The sequence below is a fragment of the Danio rerio genome, chromosome 19 (assembly GCF_049306965.1).
Source record: "Danio rerio strain Tuebingen ecotype United States chromosome 19, GRCz12tu, whole genome shotgun sequence".
Classification (NCBI taxonomy): domain Eukaryota; kingdom Metazoa; phylum Chordata; class Actinopteri; order Cypriniformes; family Danionidae; genus Danio; species Danio rerio.
In genome coordinates this window covers 10,451,165-10,471,921 of record NC_133194.1, presented here as the reverse complement: position 1 = coordinate 10,471,921, position 20,757 = coordinate 10,451,165, and the positions used below count along the sequence as shown (strand labels likewise).

General features: G+C 32.3%; 1 protein-coding gene across 2 annotated transcripts; it reads left to right on the top strand.

Moving 5' to 3' along the window:
• Window positions 1-12,074: 12,074 nt before the first annotated feature.
• Window positions 12,075-18,285, top strand: LOC141379015 (uncharacterized). 2 transcript variants are annotated; one of them, XM_073931491.1, is made up of 10 exons: window positions 12,075-12,230; window positions 12,496-12,602; window positions 13,759-13,921; window positions 14,080-14,161; window positions 14,339-14,449; window positions 14,691-14,819; window positions 14,910-16,854; window positions 16,963-17,025; window positions 17,154-17,273; window positions 17,452-18,285. In XM_073931491.1, the coding sequence occupies exons 2-10, from the start codon at window positions 12,500-12,502 to the stop codon at window positions 17,685-17,687; spliced, it is 2,952 nt and encodes a 983-aa protein (XP_073787592.1). In that variant the 5' UTR covers window positions 12,075-12,230; window positions 12,496-12,499; the 3' UTR covers window positions 17,688-18,285. The 2 variants fall into 2 exon arrangements, with proteins under 2 accessions (XP_073787592.1, XP_073787593.1); XM_073931492.1 differs by having other exon boundaries at window positions 14,339-14,512.
• The last annotated feature ends 2,472 nt before the right edge of the window (window positions 18,286-20,757 follow it).

Below are 20,757 nucleotides of genomic sequence, written 5' to 3'. Positions count from 1 at the left end.
GACGAGGGGGACAGAAAGGGAGAGAGAGACGAGGGGGGAAGGGGAGAAGGTTTACACGAACAGACTCTGCGCTGAGAGTGTGTACGCATGTGTCAGACGGAGAAAGAAACCCCGTGCACATACATGTGTCCACTGACTTTGATTCTCAGAAATTACAGTGAACCGCACAAAACATTCATTCTTGGAAGGGTTTTAACACAGGGGCATCTATTGTCTTTGAGGGGCCACCAGTGACAGTCTTGCCTCATGTGATAACTTTTTAACTCTAAAAAGGCTAAATTTGTCATTTCTAAATAAAATGTAACCAAACTTCATGATAAAACATGATATTTCTATAATATTAGAGCAGATTAGTGTATTGCCAGTGTACTTTAAAGGGCACCTATGATAAAAAACAACTTTTGAAAGCTGTTTGGACTGAACTGTCTGTATGTATAGTGTAGTCTATCTGTGCATTGTTGCTGACCATGTTCATCCCTTTATGACCAGAGTGTACCCATCTTCTGATGGCTACTTCCAGCAGGATAACGCAGCATGTCATAAAGCGCGAATCATCTCACACCGGTTTCTTGAACTTGACAATGAGTTCACAAAAAGGACCTCCAAAGTCACCAGATCTCAATCCAATAGAGCACCTTTGGAATGGAACGGAAGATTCATGTATGTATGTATAAACAATTTCAAATAATTATACTAGTTGTCTATATAATATCTGAAAAATCTGAACAATAACCTTAAGAGACTGGAGAAATCCCTGTTTCACTTACCTGGCAATGCGAAAGTGTCAAAAGAACAACTAAGGCAAATAAAAAAAAGTAAAAACTGACTTTTAAATAAGCTTATTTACCTGTTTCAAATCAACCGTAAGATATTACAACATATGGAGGTCTCACACACGCAACTTCATTATCAATGACATTCACTGACATATTTCAAAAACCATCTCGCGTATTAGCCTAATTATAAAGCAGTTTATTGTAAAGTAGTTTGCTCGAAACAAATTAATTACAAATTTGACAAACAAACTGAAGTAATTTACATTTTAAACATCATGAGCTACTCCACCAGAGGGAACCATTTCAGAGCAGACGCGGACTCTTATCACAGCAACACACAGTAAAAGTGTTTACTGAATCAGTAATTTTCGTCCTAAAGTTTAAACTTAAAATGACAAACCTCAGTGCAGTACAGAATTATTTAATCTCAAAAACCTTTCCTCAGTGCCAGAGTTTTTCTTGTATTTGTTTTAATTATAATTAAAATGGATTGTGACAGCTTTATAGTTTAATAAACTGTATGTAATAAACATTATTTTCAGAAATGTTCTTATTAAACATAAAAATCTGACCTTGCATGGGGACTGGATTGCGATTAGCCCACAGAGGTTTTGTGTAAACTGTCGTCCCATTAAAATCCACCTTGTTCAAAATCAATCTTTACTGCCTGAAGTATTTTAGGGTGGACACACTCCGGACAAAAACTATTATAACAAATTGCATGTGCTGCTCTACGTTACCGCAGTATTTCAATGGACACTGCTCGGTGCTCAGCTAACGTTAATGGCTAACTGCTCATGGCGCTTCAAATAATAGATCTTCACCTTATTTTACGGTTTGTTTTAGATCAATTTAACTGACTATATTCTGATTATAAATTAATATTACTCTATGCTGTTAAAGTAATCTCATGAAACTGATGATAAAGTCACAACAACCTTCCACAGAAAGTCTTTCAGATGGATTAATAAGGTAACGTTAGCTTGTGCTCATTAGCGGAGTGAAAAGTGGAATTAAAGGGATAGTTCACCCAAAAATGAAAGTTCTGTCATCATTTAATCATTTAGACCAGTTTGAGTTTTTTATTTTCTTGGAACAGAAAAGAACGTTCTGAAGAATGTTAGAAACATGTAACCCTTAAATCCTCTGTAATACAAATCTTCATTTGTGCTTAATAAAGAAGTAAAGAGTAATTAAATGATGACAGAATTTAATTTTTTGGGGGTGGGGGGGGGGTGAACTAACTAAGGACACTTGGAAATAAAATGAAGAATGATGACAACATTCCAAAAATAGTTAAAAAAAATGCCTTGTAATAATAATGCAATACAATATGGGAAAAATCTTAATTTTTACAAGATATGGACACACACACACACACACACACACACACACACACACACACATACACGTCTATGCTACCAAGAGGGGACCGTCGCTCTATACAGGCCAAGAGGGGACCAGGGTTTCTGCTCATTTTAATAAAATAAAAATCACATACAAAATTTTCTTTTAAGGTCTTTTTTCATAATATAACTGAAAATAAGTATTTTAATTTTTTTTTAAAACACATGCCAAGTGGGGACCTGAAGCTCTGGGCGACATCTACCTATCCAGCAGGGGACCTTCATAGACTGCAGAGACACTGAGTGTGAAACACACAGACTGCTGGAACACAGACTCTAAACTCACAATCTGACTTTATTTACATGCTTAACTCTAACATTTTAAACATTTATATATTATTACATATTGTAATAGTGACATTAAAACCTAAATAATTGAGTTTAATCTGCATAAATTGTTTGTTATATATGTGCATATATATCAGTATATATATATATATATATATATATATATATATATATATATATATATATATATATATATATATATATATATATATATATATATATATATATATATACTGCTCAATTTAAATGAGTACACACATTTAATCAACATCTTAGTGAATATTGACAATATGCACTCCTGTATTTTTACTAAAACACACACCAAGTGGGGACCTGAAGCTCTGAGTGTGTCTACCTATCCTTTAGAGACTGCTGGAACACAGACATTAACTCACAATCTGACATTATTTAATGCTAAACTCTAAAACCTTTTTAAAACTTTTAACATTTATATATTATTAAATATTCTAATAGTAACTTTATATGTTAAATAATTTAGTTTTACCTGCAAATACAGAAGTCAACATTTGAAGTGGATCATAAAAGTATATTTATTCAATAGCTTTAGGACAACTTTGAAGAAAAGTTTTGATCCACTTGTTGGTTGATCAACCAGATGTTGACTGTATTTTAGACTTGAAATTAAAATAATTATATATGTATATACAGTTGTAGTCAGAATTTTTAGCCACCCTGTATATTGTTTTCACCACATTTCTAAACATAATATTTTAGTAACTAATTTCTAATAACTGATTTCTTTTATCTTTGCCATGATGACAGCACATAATATTTGACTAGATATTTTTCAAGACACTAGTATTCAGCTTAAAGTGACTTTTAAAGGCTTAACTAGGGTAATTAGGTTAATTAGGCAAGTCATTGTATTACAGTGGTTTGTTCTTTAAATTCACAATATGCAAATTTTATAAAAACTCATGCCAAGTGGGGACCTGAAGCTCTGAGCGGCGTTTACCTATCCAACAGGGGACCTTAGCTGGAACACTGAATTTTTAATCATAATCTAACTTTATTTAATGTTAAACTTAAGGACAAACTTTGGCCACACTAATATATTTTTTGTTTAAAACACATATTTGTTTCGGCCTTCTTTCCACACTGAGATGGCATTTTTAGGAAATGAAAAATGGATATTTATCATTTATTTATAAAAAATATGACAACAGCATTTTCGTGTTGCAGTGTGGACTGTGGAAACTGCTTTCATAATAAAGCTGCCAATGAACATCATCAAAAACATCTGCTTTAGATTAATGTCAGTTTGGTCATGCTCCAGTCTGTCTGGAAATACATGAAGAAACAGAACAAACTGACAAAAACTCAATCCAGAACTTTGGCCAAATCTCTAAGATATTTCAGAACACCTAAATATATACACTGCCCAATTTAAATGAGCACACACACATTTGATCTATTTCTCAGTGAATGTTACTGCATTTTTACTAAAACACACACCAAGTGGGGACCTGAAGCTCTGAGCGGCGTTTACCTATCCAACAGGGGACCTTTTGAAACTTTTTTGAAACTTTTTCTCTAAGATATTTCAGAACACCTAAATATATACACTGCCCAATTTAAATGAGCACACACACATTTGATCTATTTCTCAGTGAATGTTACTGCATTTTTACTAAAACACACACCAAGTGGGGACCTGAAGCACTGAGCGGCGTTTACCTATCCAACAGGGGACCTTTTGAAACTTTTAACTTTAATTAACTTTATTTAAATGATAACTTTTGAAGAATTAAACCTTTACTTATTATTAAATATTCTGAAAGAAACATTAAATGCTAAATAAATAATAGTTTTTTTTTTGATCAGGTTTCAGAGGTTTTGTTGTGAAGTGAGAAACTAAATTACCCAACTGTGTTCAGTTTCATTTTAGTGGTTAATGTCAAAATAATTAAATTTTTTATATTTATTTGAAGTATAAGAATAAAGTCTGAGTTATTTACAATTTATCACGATTGACTGATGTATGTAGTATTTTCTTTTTCTTTTCTTTTTTTAAAGAAAAATACATGATTTTGTTTCTAATTACTGGTAAGCTGGTATGTTTTTTATTCTTTTAAGTATTTTTACAGTGTATGTTTTAAGGCAATTGCTGTTTTTTAAATAATTATCAACACTGTTGTTTCAGAGATATTCAACAAGTGAAATATTAGTAAATATAAAGTCATCTGAACATGTGTTGCTCCATACTATCTAAGCTAGGCTGGTTAAGAACGATGTTTCATTTATTCGTCATTTCTCAGCATCACAAACACAACATAAAGATTTTGGAGCTCAAAACTCAATATTTGTTTTACTGCTGAATACTGTTTTTTTTTCAAGGGTTTCAAAGGTTTTGTTGTGAAGTGAGGAACTAAATTACCCAGTTGTGTGTAGTGTCAGAATATTTGCATTTTTTAACATTTATTCAAAGAATAGGAATGAAATCTGATTTATTTACAATTTATCCATCACTGTAAAATGCTGGGTTCCACACAACAGAGTTGTGTTGGGAAAACATGAAGGAATTAAGTCAACTTATTAGTCCACATCTCTAGGATGTTTCAAAACACCTAAATATATACACTGCCCAATTTAAATGAGCACACACACATTTGATCTATTTCTCAGTGAATGTTACTGCATTTTTACTAAAACACACACCAAGTGGGGACCTAAAGCTCTGAGCGGCGTTTACCTATCCAACAGGGGACCTTAGCTGGAACACTGAATTTTTAATCATAATCTAACTTTATTTAATGTTAAACTTTAGGACAAACTTTGGCCACACTAATATATTTTTTGTTTAAAACACATATTTGTTTCGGCCTTCTTTCCACACTGAGATGGCATTTTTAGGAAATGAAAAATGGATATTTATCATTTATTTATGAAAAATATGACAACGGCATTTTCGTGTTGCAGTGTGGACTGTGGAAACTGCTTTCATAATAAAGCTGCCAATGAACATCATCAAAAACATCTGCTTTAGATTAATGTCAGTTTGGTCATGCAATACATGAAGAAACAGAACAAACTGACAAAAACTCAATCCAGAACTTTGGCCAAATCTCTAAGATATTTCAGAACACCTAAATATATACACTGCCCAATTTAAATGAGCACACACACATTTGATCTATTTCTCAGTGAATGTTACTGTATTTTTACTAAAACACACACCAAGTGGGGACCTGAAGCTCTGAGCGGCGTTTACCTATCCAACAGGGGACCTTTTGAAACTTTTTTGAAACTTTTTCTCTAAGATATTTCAGAACACCTAAATATATACACTGCCCAATTTAAATGAGCACACACACGTTTGATCTATTTCTCAGTGAATGTTACTGCATTTTTACTAAAACACACACCAAGTGGGGACCTGAAGCTCTGAGCGGCGTTTACCTATCCAACAGGGGACCTTAGCTGGAACACTGAATTTTAATCATAATCTAACTTTATTTAATGTTAAACTTTAGGACAAACTTTGGCCACACTAATATATTTTTTGTTTAAAGATGAAGATTTAAACCTTTACTTATTATTAAATATTCTGATAGAAACATTTAATGCTAAATAAGTTCTACCTGCAAATATTTTAGGCTTGACATTGAAAGTAATACATGTAATAGATATAAAGCATACAAATAAAACATACAAAAAATATATTTTTTATAATTTGCCCAATTTCGGAATGTTTATAAAAAAATCTCTCAAGTATTTTTACAGTGTACGTTTTAAGGCAATTACTGTGTTTTTTTTATTTTTATAATTAATATATATTCAGTCTTTTTACAGTTTTTACAGTTACTTTTTATGTTTTAAGGCAATAACTGTTTTCTTTTTCAATAATTATCAACACTGTTCTTACAGAGATATTGAAAAAGGGAACTATTAGTAAATATAAAGTCATCCAAACATGTGCCGCTCAATACTAAAGGCTGATTTATACTTTCTCCTGGCGCAGCATCGTGAACCTCTGCTGACAGCGTGCGCAACATACAGTCGAGCCTTTTATGACGCGTCCGCTGTTGACATATTCTTTACAATGTCAGGTGGTTGTCAAAAGAAAACCCCTGGAAAATCAGACAGATAAATAGAGAAGTCATTAATAATCATATATATTTATCATAAATGTCGTTCAAGATTTTTTTTTAATTATTGTTATTTTAAACAATTTTTATAATCATTTAAGATTTTTTTATTTTCAAACTTTGTTGCATCACTTGCTTTTGTGTTTATATCTCTGACAGTTCTACCTAAAGTTTATTAACATATTAATGACAACAGAACATGGGTTGCTATATAAACATATATGTTTATCATGGCAAGAATACAAGCAAAAAATATATGAAAAATACACAAATTCAAACAAAAAGTTACCTTAGGGCTATTACTTATTATTTTACTTGTATTTAAACTGTTTATATTTATTTGGTCATAAATGCATAACACATTACTCTGTATAATATAAACATTTTCACAATTCGTAAATTAACTGTTTAAGTTAAATGTGCAATTTTCACAATATTGACTCAAACTCATCGTACAAATATGTAGTTTAACCCTGAAAATGTAGATAACACATAAACATCAAAACACTTCAAAACTTGTTTTTAGTCAGCGTCTAAACAAAAGTAAATTACATCTGAAGGTTTTTCACGTGGCCAATAACAGTAGCTGTCAAATATATCTACATACGAATCATTGCACAAAAATAAAAACCGTTCAAGTCATACTTCAATTAAATAAGCAAATATATATTTAAAGGTTTGTATTTTATTTGACAAAGTATATAGTACTCTGCAGTGTTTGTGTGTGTATGTGTGTTATATTTACTAAGAGTGTTACATAATACATACTATTTTACAAACATTTCTGCCTGATGATTCAAAATAGGAGTCAAAGCTTTTTTTTACCTTGCTAAATTATAAAGCAAACACAAGCATGCTGACTCTATTTTTTAGATTTAGCCCATTTCACAATACACACATTACTGTCTGGCTGGTTTGTGTCCTCTACTGATATGCTAAAAAGGCAATAATGGTCCAACATTTCTGACCATTATCGCCAGTAAAGCCCAGATAAACAGGCCATTAGTACACTGTAAACTGATTGGTTAAAATTTTTCTTTCTAGTCAAAAGAATAATTTAGTTTAGTGTCATTTTAGTGTTTAATATTTCTTTGCATTTATTTGAAGGAGTTATTTACAATTTATCACGATTGACTGTATGTAGTATTTTATTTAAAGAAAAATACATGATTTTGTTTCTAATTACTGGTAAGCTGGTATGTTTTTTATTCTTTTAAGTATTTTTACAGTGTATGTTTTAAGGCAATTGCTGTTTTTTAAATAATTATCAACACTGTTGTTTCAGAGATATTCAACAAGTGAAATATTAGTAAATATAAAGTCATCTGAACATGTGTTGCTCCATACTATCTAAGCTAGGCTGGTTAAGAACGATGTTTCATTTATTCGTCATTTCTCAGCATCACAAACACAACATAAAGATTTTGGAGCTCAAAACTCAATATTTGTTTTACTGCTGAATACTGTTTTTTTTTCAAGGGTTTCAAAGGTTTTGTTGTGAAGTGAGGAACTAAATTACCCAGTTGTGTGTAGTGTCAGAATATTTGCATTTTTTAACATTTATTCAAAGAATAGGAATGAAATCTGATTTATTTACAATTTATCCATCACTGTAAAATGCTGGGTTCCACACAACAGAGTTGTGTTGGGAAAACATGAAGGAATTAAGTCAACTTATTAGTCCACATCTCTAGGATGTTTCAAAACACCTAAATATATACACTGCCCAATTTAAATGAGCACACACACATTTGATCTATTTCTCAGTGAATGTTACTGCATTTTTACTAAAACACACACCAAGTGGGGACCTAAAGCTCTGAGCGGCGTTTACCTATCCAACAGGGGACCTTAGCTGGAACACTGAATTTTTAATCATAATCTAACTTTATTTAATGTTAAACTTTAGGACAAACTTTGGCCACACTAATATATTTTTTGTTTAAAACACATATTTGTTTCGGCCTTCTTTCCACACTGAGATGGCATTTTTAGGAAATGAAAAATGGATATTTATCATTTATTTATGAAAAATATGACAACGGCATTTTCGTGTTGCAGTGTGGACTGTGGAAACTGCTTTCATAATAAAGCTGCCAATGAACATCATCAAAAACATCTGCTTTAGATTAATGTCAGTTTGGTCATGCAATACATGAAGAAACAGAACAAACTGACAAAAACTCAATCCAGAACTTTGGCCAAATCTCTAAGATATTTCAGAACACCTAAATATATACACTGCCCAATTTAAATGAGCACACACACATTTGATCTATTTCTCAGTGAATGTTACTGTATTTTTACTAAAACACACACCAAGTGGGGACCTGAAGCTCTGAGCGGCGTTTACCTATCCAACAGGGGACCTTTTGAAACTTTTTTGAAACTTTTTCTCTAAGATATTTCAGAACACCTAAATATATACACTGCCCAATTTAAATGAGCACACACACGTTTGATCTATTTCTCAGTGAATGTTACTGCATTTTTACTAAAACACACACCAAGTGGGGACCTGAAGCTCTGAGCGGCGTTTACCTATCCAACAGGGGACCTTAGCTGGAACACTGAATTTTAATCATAATCTAACTTTATTTAATGTTAAACTTTAGGACAAACTTTGGCCACACTAATATATTTTTTGTTTAAAGATGAAGATTTAAACCTTTACTTATTATTAAATATTCTGATAGAAACATTTAATGCTAAATAAGTTCTACCTGCAAATATTTTAGGCTTGACATTGAAAGTAATACATGTAATAGATATAAAGCATACAAATAAAACATACAAAAAATATATTTTTTATAATTTGCCCAATTTCGGAATGTTTATAAAAAAATCTCTCAAGTATTTTTACAGTGTACGTTTTAAGGCAATTACTGTGTTTTTTTTATTTTTATAATTAATATATATTCAGTCTTTTTACAGTTTTTACAGTTACTTTTTATGTTTTAAGGCAATAACTGTTTTCTTTTTCAATAATTATCAACACTGTTCTTACAGAGATATTGAAAAAGGGAACTATTAGTAAATATAAAGTCATCCAAACATGTGCCGCTCAATACTAAAGGCTGATTTATACTTTCTCCTGGCGCAGCATCGTGAACCTCTGCTGACAGCGTGCGCAACATACAGTCGAGCCTTTTATGACGCGTCCGCTGTTGACATATTCTTTACAATGTCAGGTGGTTGTCAAAAGAAAACCCCTGGAAAATCAGACAGATAAATAGAGAAGTCATTAATAATCATATATATTTATCATAAATGTCGTTCAAGATTTTTTTTTAATTATTGTTATTTTAAACAATTTTTATAATCATTTAAGATTTTTTTATTTTCAAACTTTGTTGCATCACTTGCTTTTGTGTTTATATCTCTGACCGTTCTACCTAAAGTTTATTAACATATTAATGACAACAGAACATGGGTTGCTATATAAACATATATGTTTATCATGGCAAGAATACAAGCAAAAAATATATGAAAAATACACAAATTCAAACAAAAAGTTACCTTAGGGCTATTACTTATTATTTTACTTGTATTTAAACTGTTTATATTTATTTGGTCATAAATGCATAACACATTACTCTGTATAATATAAACATTTTCACAATTCGTAAATTAACTGTTTAAGTTAAATGTGCAATTTTCACAATATTGACTCAAACTCATCGTACAAATATGTAGTTTAACCCTGAAAATGTAGATAACACATAAACATCAAAACACTTCAAAACTTGTTTTTAGTCAGCGTCTAAACAAAAGTAAATTACATCTGAAGGTTTTTCACGTGGCCAATAACAGTAGCTGTCAAATATATCTACATACGAATCATTGCACAAAAATAAAAACCGTTCAAGTCATACTTCAATTAAATAAGCAAATATATATTTAAAGGTTTGTATTTTATTTGACAAAGTATATAGTACTCTGCAGTGTTTGTGTGTGTATGTGTGTTATATTTACTAAGAGTGTTACATAATACATACTATTTTACAAACATTTCTGCCTGATGATTCAAAATAGGAGTCAAAGCTTTTTTTTACCTTGCTAAATTATAAAGCAAACACAAGCATGCTGACTCTATTTTTTAGATTTAGCCCATTTCACAATACACACATTACTGTCTGGCTGGTTTGTGTCCTCTACTGATATGCTAAAAAGGCAATAATGGTCCAACATTTCTGACCATTATCGCCAGTAAAGCCCAGATAAACAGGCCATTAGTACACTGTAAACTGATTGGTTAAAATTTTTCTTTCTAGTCAAAAGAATAATTTAGTTTAGTGTCATTTTAGTGTTTAATATTTCTTTGCATTTATTTGAAGGAGTTATTTACAATTTATCACGATTGACTGTATGTAGTATTTTATTTAAAGAAAAATACATGATTTTGTTTCTAATTACTGGTAAGCTGGTATGTTTTTTATTCTTTTAAGTATTTTTACAGTGTATGTTTTAAGGCAATTGCTGTTTTTTAAATAATTATCAACACTGTTGTTTCAGAGATATTCAACAAGTGAAATATTAGTAAATATAAAGTCATCTGAACATGTGTTGCTCCATACTATCTAAGCTAGGCTGGTTAAGAACGATGTTTCATTTATTCGTCATTTCTCAGCATCACAAACACAACATAAAGATTTTGGAGCTCAAAACTCAATATTTGTTTTACTGCTGAATACTGTTTTTTTTCAAGGGTTTCAAAGGTTTTGTTGTGAAGTGAGGAACTAAATTACCCAGTTGTGTGTAGTGTCAGAATATTTGCATTTTTTAACATTTATTCAAAGAATAGGAATGAAATCTGATTTATTTACAATTTATCCATCACTGTAAAATGCTGGGTTCCACACAACAGAGTTGTGTTGGGAAAACATGAAGGAATTAAGTCAACTTATTAGTCCACATCTCTAGGATGTTTCAAAACACCTAAATATATACACTGCCCAATTTAAATGAGCACACACACATTTGATCTATTTCTCAGTGAATGTTACTGCATTTTTACTAAAACACACACCAAGTGGGGACCTAAAGCTCTGAGCGGCGTTTACCTATCCAACAGGGGACCTTAGCTGGAACACTGAATTTTTAATCATAATCTAACTTTATTTAATGTTAAACTTTAGGACAAACTTTGGCCACACTAATATATTTTTTGTTTAAAACACATATTTGTTTTGGCCTTCTTTCCACACTGAGATGGCATTTTTAGGAAATGAAAAATGGATATTTATCATTTATTTATGAAAAATATGACAAATGCATTTTTTTTAATTATTTACTGCCAGTTTAACATTTTATAAGATTAGTCAAATTAAAACTAACCAGTTACCAATGTTTTGAACCCCCATTCGTTCCTACTGAAATTTGCATGACTATACCAACATTAATGGGGCTATTTGAGTCTTATCCAATCATGATCCAGATACAGTAGCTGGGTCGGTTTGTGTGAATATATATTCTGGGTACTTAACAGAACCTCCATTAACTTTTTTGCTAAGTAACAAATAACAACTTTGGAGGACAAAACTGCTTGTAGATTACTACATTGGAGATTTTTCAACCTACTAAATAGACCATACAAAGAAAAGTCTACTGAGGCCATATTTCATCCAACTTTGTCATTTAAGACAGAAAAGGTAAGTTGCACATTCTCAATTTATATTATAATAATATCTAAATGCTAACATGATAAAATGTTTGTTAAAAATGCAATGTAGTGCTTTGGTGAATTTTTACTATATACTAATTTTTATTATAATTTTTTTTGTAAGTCAGTAATGTAAGTAAAGCTTTATTTATATAGCACCTTTTAATAAAAGTAAATCGGAAAACAGGTAAAAGAAAATATATCAATATGGTCAAATGCACTGTACCCTAAATATGTTTTAACATATTTCATAGGAATATGAGACCTAGAAGAGTCTGTGCGGAAAAGGAAGCTTTGGAATTTATTGCTTCTGGAACAGATAAAGACATCTTTCAGAAAAAAGTTATAAGTCAAGAGAAAGGTAAGTTATCATTCAAGATTCTGCCTCCAGCACTGTAAGACTGTAAATCCCATCTAACAACGAATTTGATTAACATATATAAAAAGACATTAGTGTGTGGATGTGGAATGTGTGAAATCTTTAAAACATTAAAGTATGATTGGGATTGATTTTCTTTCAAATTATTTCTATACAATTAGTGTTTTTCCTGTTTAGACTGCACCAGCCAGAATGCTCCTGTATTATGATGTCACATACATTGTAAATCTAGACATACACAATGTAGACTATTTTTACTGAATATGGCTACACAGATAAGCATTTACTTAATCACACTTGTAAATACAGTATGAACCTTTTATATAAACTATTTTACTTTTTCACAACAATATGACTTACACAAAACCATATCATTGCGACCTTACAGAAAACCAGTCATAAGTGTCAATTGTATACATTTTTCTGAAAAATAAGAATAAATTAGCTTTGCATTGATTTATGGTTTGTTGAAACAGGACATTATTTGTCAGAAAAACAATTACTTCAGAAATCTGAGGGAGCAAAAAATCTAAATATTGAGAAAAAGTTTACTCTATTTTAAAAGTGGTTTAAAACTTAGCTCTAAAACTTGGTTTACCTCTTAGCAATGCATATTACTAGTCATGAATTCAGTTTTGATGTATTTATGGTAAGAAATTGTCAATGGAAAATAACTTAATGTTTTATTGATTTTTGGGAATAAAGTCAAATCTATTATTTTAACTCATGCGATGCAATTTTGGTTTTTGCCAAAAATATACCCATGCAACATAAGGTTGGTTTGTGGTCCAGGGTCACATATAAGCTATACAGTTATGGGCTTCATAAGCAGTACCACCTGTAAGGATGTTGTTTGCATTTGTTCAGACAAAAAAACATTTCCCTAAAAACTTCCTAAAATGTTGCAAATGCAAAAACACATTTATTTGTGAATTGGAGGACTCTAATAACAACATCTAAAAGGTGAACACATTTTGTTTGCTGTTTATATATATATATATATATATATATATATATATATATATATATATATATATATATATATATATATATATATATATATATATATATATATATATATATATATATATATATTTGTGTCGCACAGGGTTATAATCACTTATACTCTATTTATTAGGTTATGGAGTAATTGCCTGCAAAGACATTGAGCCAGGAGAATTCCTGCTTGAGTATGCTGGAAGACACATAACTGGATCTGAAGGAGAGGCTCTGTTTAAAGAGTACTCAGCTGAAGATGCCGCGTTTCTGTACTTCTACTCCTACCAGGGACATTTATATTGGTAAGATGATTGTTCTATGATAAGATGAATTGTTCATATATATATATATATATATATATATATATATATATATATATATATATATATATATATATATATATAGTTTGTATGTTTGCTTTAAACTTACAATCATTTTGTCATAAATTATATTCACACAGTGTTGATGGCAGTAAAGACACAGAACGACTTGGACGATTCATTAACGATGATCACATTAAGCCGAACAGCAAAATTAAAATAGTAAGTCCATCTTTGTATTATTTACTTGTATTAATTTATACCTACAGTTTCATATCATCAAGCCAAACAGCTATAATGTATTTTATATATATATATATATATATTCATACACAATACATGACTACTTATATGATGATTATTTGTGCGTGTGTGTGTTTGTTTGTTTGTGAACAACAGATATGTGATGGTGAGAAAAGACCACATTTATGTGCGTTTGCAACTACAAAAATCCCTGCAGGAGAAGAAATTGTCTTTGACTATGGAGATCCTGACTGCCCATGGAGACATGTATGTAAATTTGCAGTTATATAATGTGAGCAATTTATTTCATAAAGCTATTTATTTCATAAAGTTTCATAAAGACCTCATCCACAGAGGTCATGGTAAATGTATATAGTTTCTATTTATTTTATGTTTCTAAGTTATAGTTTCTATGTAATTTATTTAGTTTCTTTATTTGACTTTCTAAGTGAAAACATGACAGCAGGACTAAATCAAGAGTTACGTATTTCTTACACTTGTTTTACAGGAAATAGCCAATATGGATAATTCCTTGCCTCAACAACACAATGAGATGGACATCCCAGAGAATGTTTGCGATGATGTGACGGAATCATCATTATCCAACAATGAAGAAGAATGCTCTAAATGTGAAATGGTAATTAAGTGTTTATTTACATAACCATTGATTTGGAATAACGCAGAGACTGTTGCAAAGTAATTACATGCAAATGTTTATGAATTTCAGAACAACATGGATCAACAGCTTTCCCTTTTCGTGGAAATGTCGGAAGAAGAAGAAGAGGGAGAAAAAGAGGAGGGTGAAGAAGAAGAAGAGGAAGAAAAAGAGGATAATGATGAAGAAGAAGTAAGCGAAACAAAAGAAGTACAAGGGAAAATAGAAGCACAAAAAGCCATCCGTGGTAAACCACTTAAGAAGACAATGACAGAAATGGATGAAAGTGCTAATGATTGTCAAAATCAACATATGATTAAGGTGAAAACGTCCTCAAACAAACCATGCCAACGGATCTACGACAAAAAGAATGTCTGCCTTTACTGTGAAAAGCCATATGCAAAAATAACAAGACATCTCAAACAAAAACATCATGGAGAAGTTGAAGTTGCAAAGGCATTGTCACATAAGCAAGGCTCAAGCATGCGAAATCTTTTATTAACTAAAGTACGGAACCTGGGAAATTTCCACCATAATAGTGCAGTCCTATCCACAGGAAAAGGGGAGATCATACCAAAAAGGCAAGCTTTGAATGTGTCAGTAGCAACTGACTACCTGCCTTGCAAGTTTTGCTTTGGTATGTATGTCAAAACTGACCTCTGGAGGCATCATAAACGTTGCAAGTTACAAAAAAAAGAGAATATTCTGGTGAGGCGGAAGGTTCAGGCAAGCTGTTCCCTGCTGTTGCCCATGGACTCAACAATTTCAGCTGGACTTCAAAAGATTATTGGAGACATGACATATGATGCTGTAACCCAGGTGGTAAAATCAGACACATTAATTTTGTCATTAGGTGAAAGAATGTTCCTAAAGAATGGTGAAGTTGGACGATACCGCGCTGACATCAGAAATAAGATGAGGGAACTTGCCAGACTACTTCTTGTGGCAAGATCCATTGACAAGGACATTGTTACTTTGAAGGACTTGATCAACCCAGCAAAGTTTAACACAGTACTTGAAGCTGTGAAAAAGATGACCGGATTTGACGGATCAACAAATAGATTTTCAGTTCCATCAACAGCACTTAAACTACGACATTCTCTTATTAAAGTGGCACAAATTTTGCAAGGGGAGGCTTTACGCCACGAAGATGAAGCTTTAAAGGGACGAGCAGAGCACTTTAATAAGCTAATTGAACTGGAATGGACAATCCATGTGTCATCAAATGCACTAAAAACACTATACCAGAAAAAATGGAATAGTGCACAAATACTACCTCTAGCAGAAGACATCAGGAAGCTTCAAAAGCATTTAAAGTATCTTGAGGAGGTCAACAAACAAGAACTCAATGACCATCCATCCAAAAGCTCATGGAGTAATCTCTCCCAAGTCACTCTTTCACAGTTAATTTTGTTTAATCGGCGTCGTGAAGGCGAAGTTTCTAGAATGGAGGTCAAAACCTATCTGCAGAGAAACGACCTCAACATACAGGATGATATTTTGGAGAGTCTATCACCGTTTGAAAAGAAATTATGTGAGAATCTCACCAGAATAGAAATAAGAGGAAAGAGGGGTCGGAAAGTTCCAATATTATTACCAGCAAATGTAAAGGAATCAGTAGAACTTCTAATCAAAACAAGAGAAGATGCTGGGATTTCTCAAGCTAACCCTTACATATTTGCCCGTCCCAATTATGGATCACTAGAGAACATGCGTGGATGTGACAGCTTAAAGCGTTATGCTAAAAGCTGTGGGGCTAAACATCCAGAGAACATCACTTCTACTAAATTGAGAAAACATGTGGCTACAGTTTCTCAGTTACTCAACTTAAAAACACATGAACTTGACCAGCTTGCCACATTTATGGGACATGACATCGATGTCCATAGGGAGTTTTATAGACTCCCTGAAGAAACGTTGCAAATGGCAAAAGTCAGCAGAATTCTTTTTGCCTTGCAAAGTGGAATAAGCAAATATAAAGGACAATCTTTGGAGGACATAACACCTAACATAAACTGTAAGTAAATGATTTCTGTGTATTGTGCTTTATAAACAAGGGAAATACTTCACACTTGGTAAAACTTAGTCAATTTAACATAATATAAATAATATTTAATCATTTCAGCTGAAGAGGGCTCCAGCTCAGACTCAGAGGATGGTAATTCTAAAAAACAGACAAGCCGAGGCGGTAAGTTTTAAGTTGTCATTTTTTAATATAATAATTACTAATATTGAGTTAGGAATTATATACTTAAATGCAATATGGCTTTAATTTAGTGTGCAATTTTAAGTAAGGGTTGCTTCTCCATGTTTCAGAAAATGCTGACAAAGAGAAAGATCTTTCTGAAATTAGGGATCTCGACTCTGGAAAGGCTGCAGACTCTCGTGAGGTGATTGGACAAATGAGTAATCCACTATTGTCCTTCAGTCAAAAACGTATGTGATTCTGTACACTAAAATACAGAAGTTCTAAGCATTTCTTTTTACAATTGAACACTGTCTTTTGTGTTTTCAACTTGTATAACTCTGTAATACTGACATTGCATTTTACATATTCATTTCTTCGTATATTTAATAACCAACTAAATTTCTTTCTCCTCTCCTTCTTTATTAGGAAACCCCAAAAAGCCCTGGTCAGAAACAGAGAGGAAAGTCATAGAACACTATTTCAAGAGCAACTTTAAAGAAATGAAGACTCCTGGAAAAGTGGACTGTGAAAAATGCTTAAACAAAAATACAATTTTAAAGGATAATGGAAGAGATTGGAAAGCAGTTAAATACTTTGTGCACAACAGAATAATTTCGATTAAGAGGAATTTGACTCAAGGGTATCATGCTCTATATCCCTGAGAGCTTGTGATGTGGACTATCAGTGTTGAGTCATAACTGTAATAGTCTATGTAAATGGAGCATCAGTGTGTCAAATAATTGATATTAGCTTATTTTAGATGCATGTCTAAACTTTTCAAGCAACAAAGTCTATTCTGCTTGGGCCTCTCAGTTATTGAATGCCTTGTTATGACTTTGGTTTTAGCCACTTTAAAATTTTACAAATTTCTTAATTTTACCTTTAATACCACCTTTTTTCCTTCACCAAACTATATATGTTTATTGTGATTTTAAATTTACAGAAAGTGAAAGCAACTTATTTGAAAAGTATTATTTAATGTTATTGATTTTATTGTTGTCAACCTGTAGCCTGGAGCCACTTTTCACTGAGGGTGGAATTGCACTACTGCAAGGGGGGTGGGGATGGGTGGGGTTGGGGGGCTGGTCTGGGGTGCTCTATTAGTGAGCTTATGCTATTTTGCAGGTAAACTCAGCTTGACAGTTTATCACTTTGAAAAGCATTTCCATTGTCAGGAGTTCAGCGAAAGCACATAACATGCCCTCAGTTCAAGACTGTGTGTGGATTTTAAATAAACTTTTCCTTGATTTCATTCAAAAATTTGTAGCTATGTTTCTTGTGTCTGTGTCTGTGTGAGCAACTTGCAATCCAACAAGTCAAAATGTGCAATAAGTGCTTTTAACAACTAAACGTTTTTAGGCAGCTGTAACTAATAATGAAATAAAACATTTTTAAAATAATAATGCAAAATAATATTAAAATAAAATGAATAAGAAAGTTTTAAACAGCAGAAAGTCATAAACAGCAACAGGTCTGTGCATGTAGCAGTGATCTCTTAAACATCAGTGTTGGCAATAAAGTAAATTAAATTAATTAAAAAAAAAATTTAATTAAATGCTGTAAAAAACTGTTCGCTTGAGTCTGGAAAAAAATTGTGCGCTCTGCCAGCCGAAAGCATGTCGCGTGCACCCAAAGTGAACCCTGGCAAACACCGCGATAATGTCACAGATATTTGTTGACTTGGAAATGTGCAGCTGGCTCACATTACTTATATGACCTAAGGATGTTCAATTTTATGTTGTTTTATTTCCCTGATTGACAACTTACACTTGTTAACCAGTCCTTACCTGTTAGTGACATGTACCTTTGGAATTAAATCTAACCAATATAATGCACAATATTGACATCATGGGTCAATGATTCATTCAGTCATGACCACTAGTAGCATTTAACTTCATATTAATTAAATATAATATAATAAATACAATTAAATGAAGTACAACAATGAAACATGTTACCTACACTGAGATGTGATATGTTTTTTAGGTTTAGGTCCACAGTTTGTGCACAATGCTCTTATGTTGTAAAATCAAAGCCACATATTGCAACAGCAACAAAACACTGTGGAACGTCTGATCAACACTAGAAAAATCTCTTGAAATCAGTACTGACCCTGATAAAGCAGACATATTCACTCACAGATTCACTTTTCCACTAACAGCCACAGTTCAGCTTCTGGAATTGGTTCGCATGAACATTTTTAAACCATCAAAGTGGATTTTTAATATAATTATCTTTTTAGTATCATCTGTGTTGTCTTGTATGTCAAATATTGAAAGGTTAGCAGTGTCTTCATGAGTGTGAAATTTGGTTTATGATATTGTGACTTTGCTGAGGTATGTGTGTGTTACTGACGCGTCTGAGAGTGTGTCTTCTCTGTATAGAGATGTAAATGAGCAGCGGGGGTCAAGACAGTGGAGGAGGGGGTCAGCAGCAACACAACCTCTGCTAGCCTCTCTTCACTTTAATCTGCTATAAATCTCTTGAATTTAACCGTCTTTGTTGAACAAAATGGCAGTGATGCTCAAAAAATTACAGCATTAATCAAAAGCTGATGAAGATATATAATAAACTATTTTCTTTTGGTTTCTTTATTTTCATGTTCTCTGTTCTATAGTTGATGATAATCTGAGATCTCAGGCCCTGTCCACAGCAATAATTGTTTTGGGGTTTTTTGCATTCATACAAGCATTGTTTCAAGGGTTGCGAGCAGATGGAAATGGGGAAACTGGTTAAAATGGTGTGATGTGTATGCTACACCTTATAGAGTAAAACAAGCAGACAGAGTAGCAAGATACACTAAATCACAGAATAGTTGTGCTTCAGCACAAAAATGGCAACAAAGATTACTAAAGTCAGACGATTTTACTATCATGTGACTTTTGATGATCTGTGAATCCTCATGTTCTTTATGCTGCTGTTTATCATTTATTTACAACTATACCCCTGCAAAACCAGTCACAGACACATATCCATTTTAATTTAATTGAATTCAAATTACATTTTCAGCTAAAGACTGCTTAACAAACAGAAATAAAATAATAATGTTTATTTTGTTTTATTTTCCTGATTGAAAACTTACACTTGTTAACCAGTCCTTACCTGTTAGTGACATGATTAGAAATGTACATTTGGAATTAAACTTATTTAAAATGGATAAATAAGGATTAATGTCATTTCGAGCTATGGTTTACACAACACTGGTGCTGTCCTGAAATGAACTTTTTGAACAATGGCTTACAGAGTAAAAACCTGTAACTCTGGAAGAAATGGACTTTATGAAGTGTCTTGACTGAAGTGAGTTTGTCATGGGCCATGAATGAAAAGTTAGTGACTGAAATGGCAGAGGTGGCCTGATGGTGGAGAATTTGTATCCGCCATCAGCTGTTTGCACTCATAGTGTAAGAAATTAACTGCAGTTGAACTTGTCGCAAAATTATTAACAAAATACCAAAAATAACATATGGTACAAAGATGAACACTAACTTGTTGTTGTGTAAAATGCAGGAGGAAACTAGCATCTAATGCTGATGTAATGATGATAATCCAGCAATGTGCTATAACATGTCAAATGGGATCATGAAAGGAGCATTCAAAAATCAACTCATGTAAACTCCTGAATCATATCAATGCCTTATTCTGATTAAGAAACATAATTAGATTACTGATGTCTATGTAAACAAACTCATTGACAGATTACAGAGCTGTGTTTGTGCTGCAGGCACTGCTAAG

Excerpts from the sequence above, each read along its gene's own strand:
- LOC141379015 (XM_073931491.1), top strand. The coding sequence starts at position 12,500 with ATGAGACCTAGAAGAGTCTGTGCGGAAAAGGAAGCTTTGGAATTTATT. Across the intron at positions 14,450-14,690 it reads CTGACTGCCCATGGAGACAT|GAAATAGCCAATATGGATAA; the intron begins GTATGTAAATTT and ends CTTGTTTTACAG. Across the intron at positions 17,026-17,153 it reads AAAACAGACAAGCCGAGGCG|AAAATGCTGACAAAGAGAAA; the intron begins GTAAGTTTTAAG and ends TCCATGTTTCAG.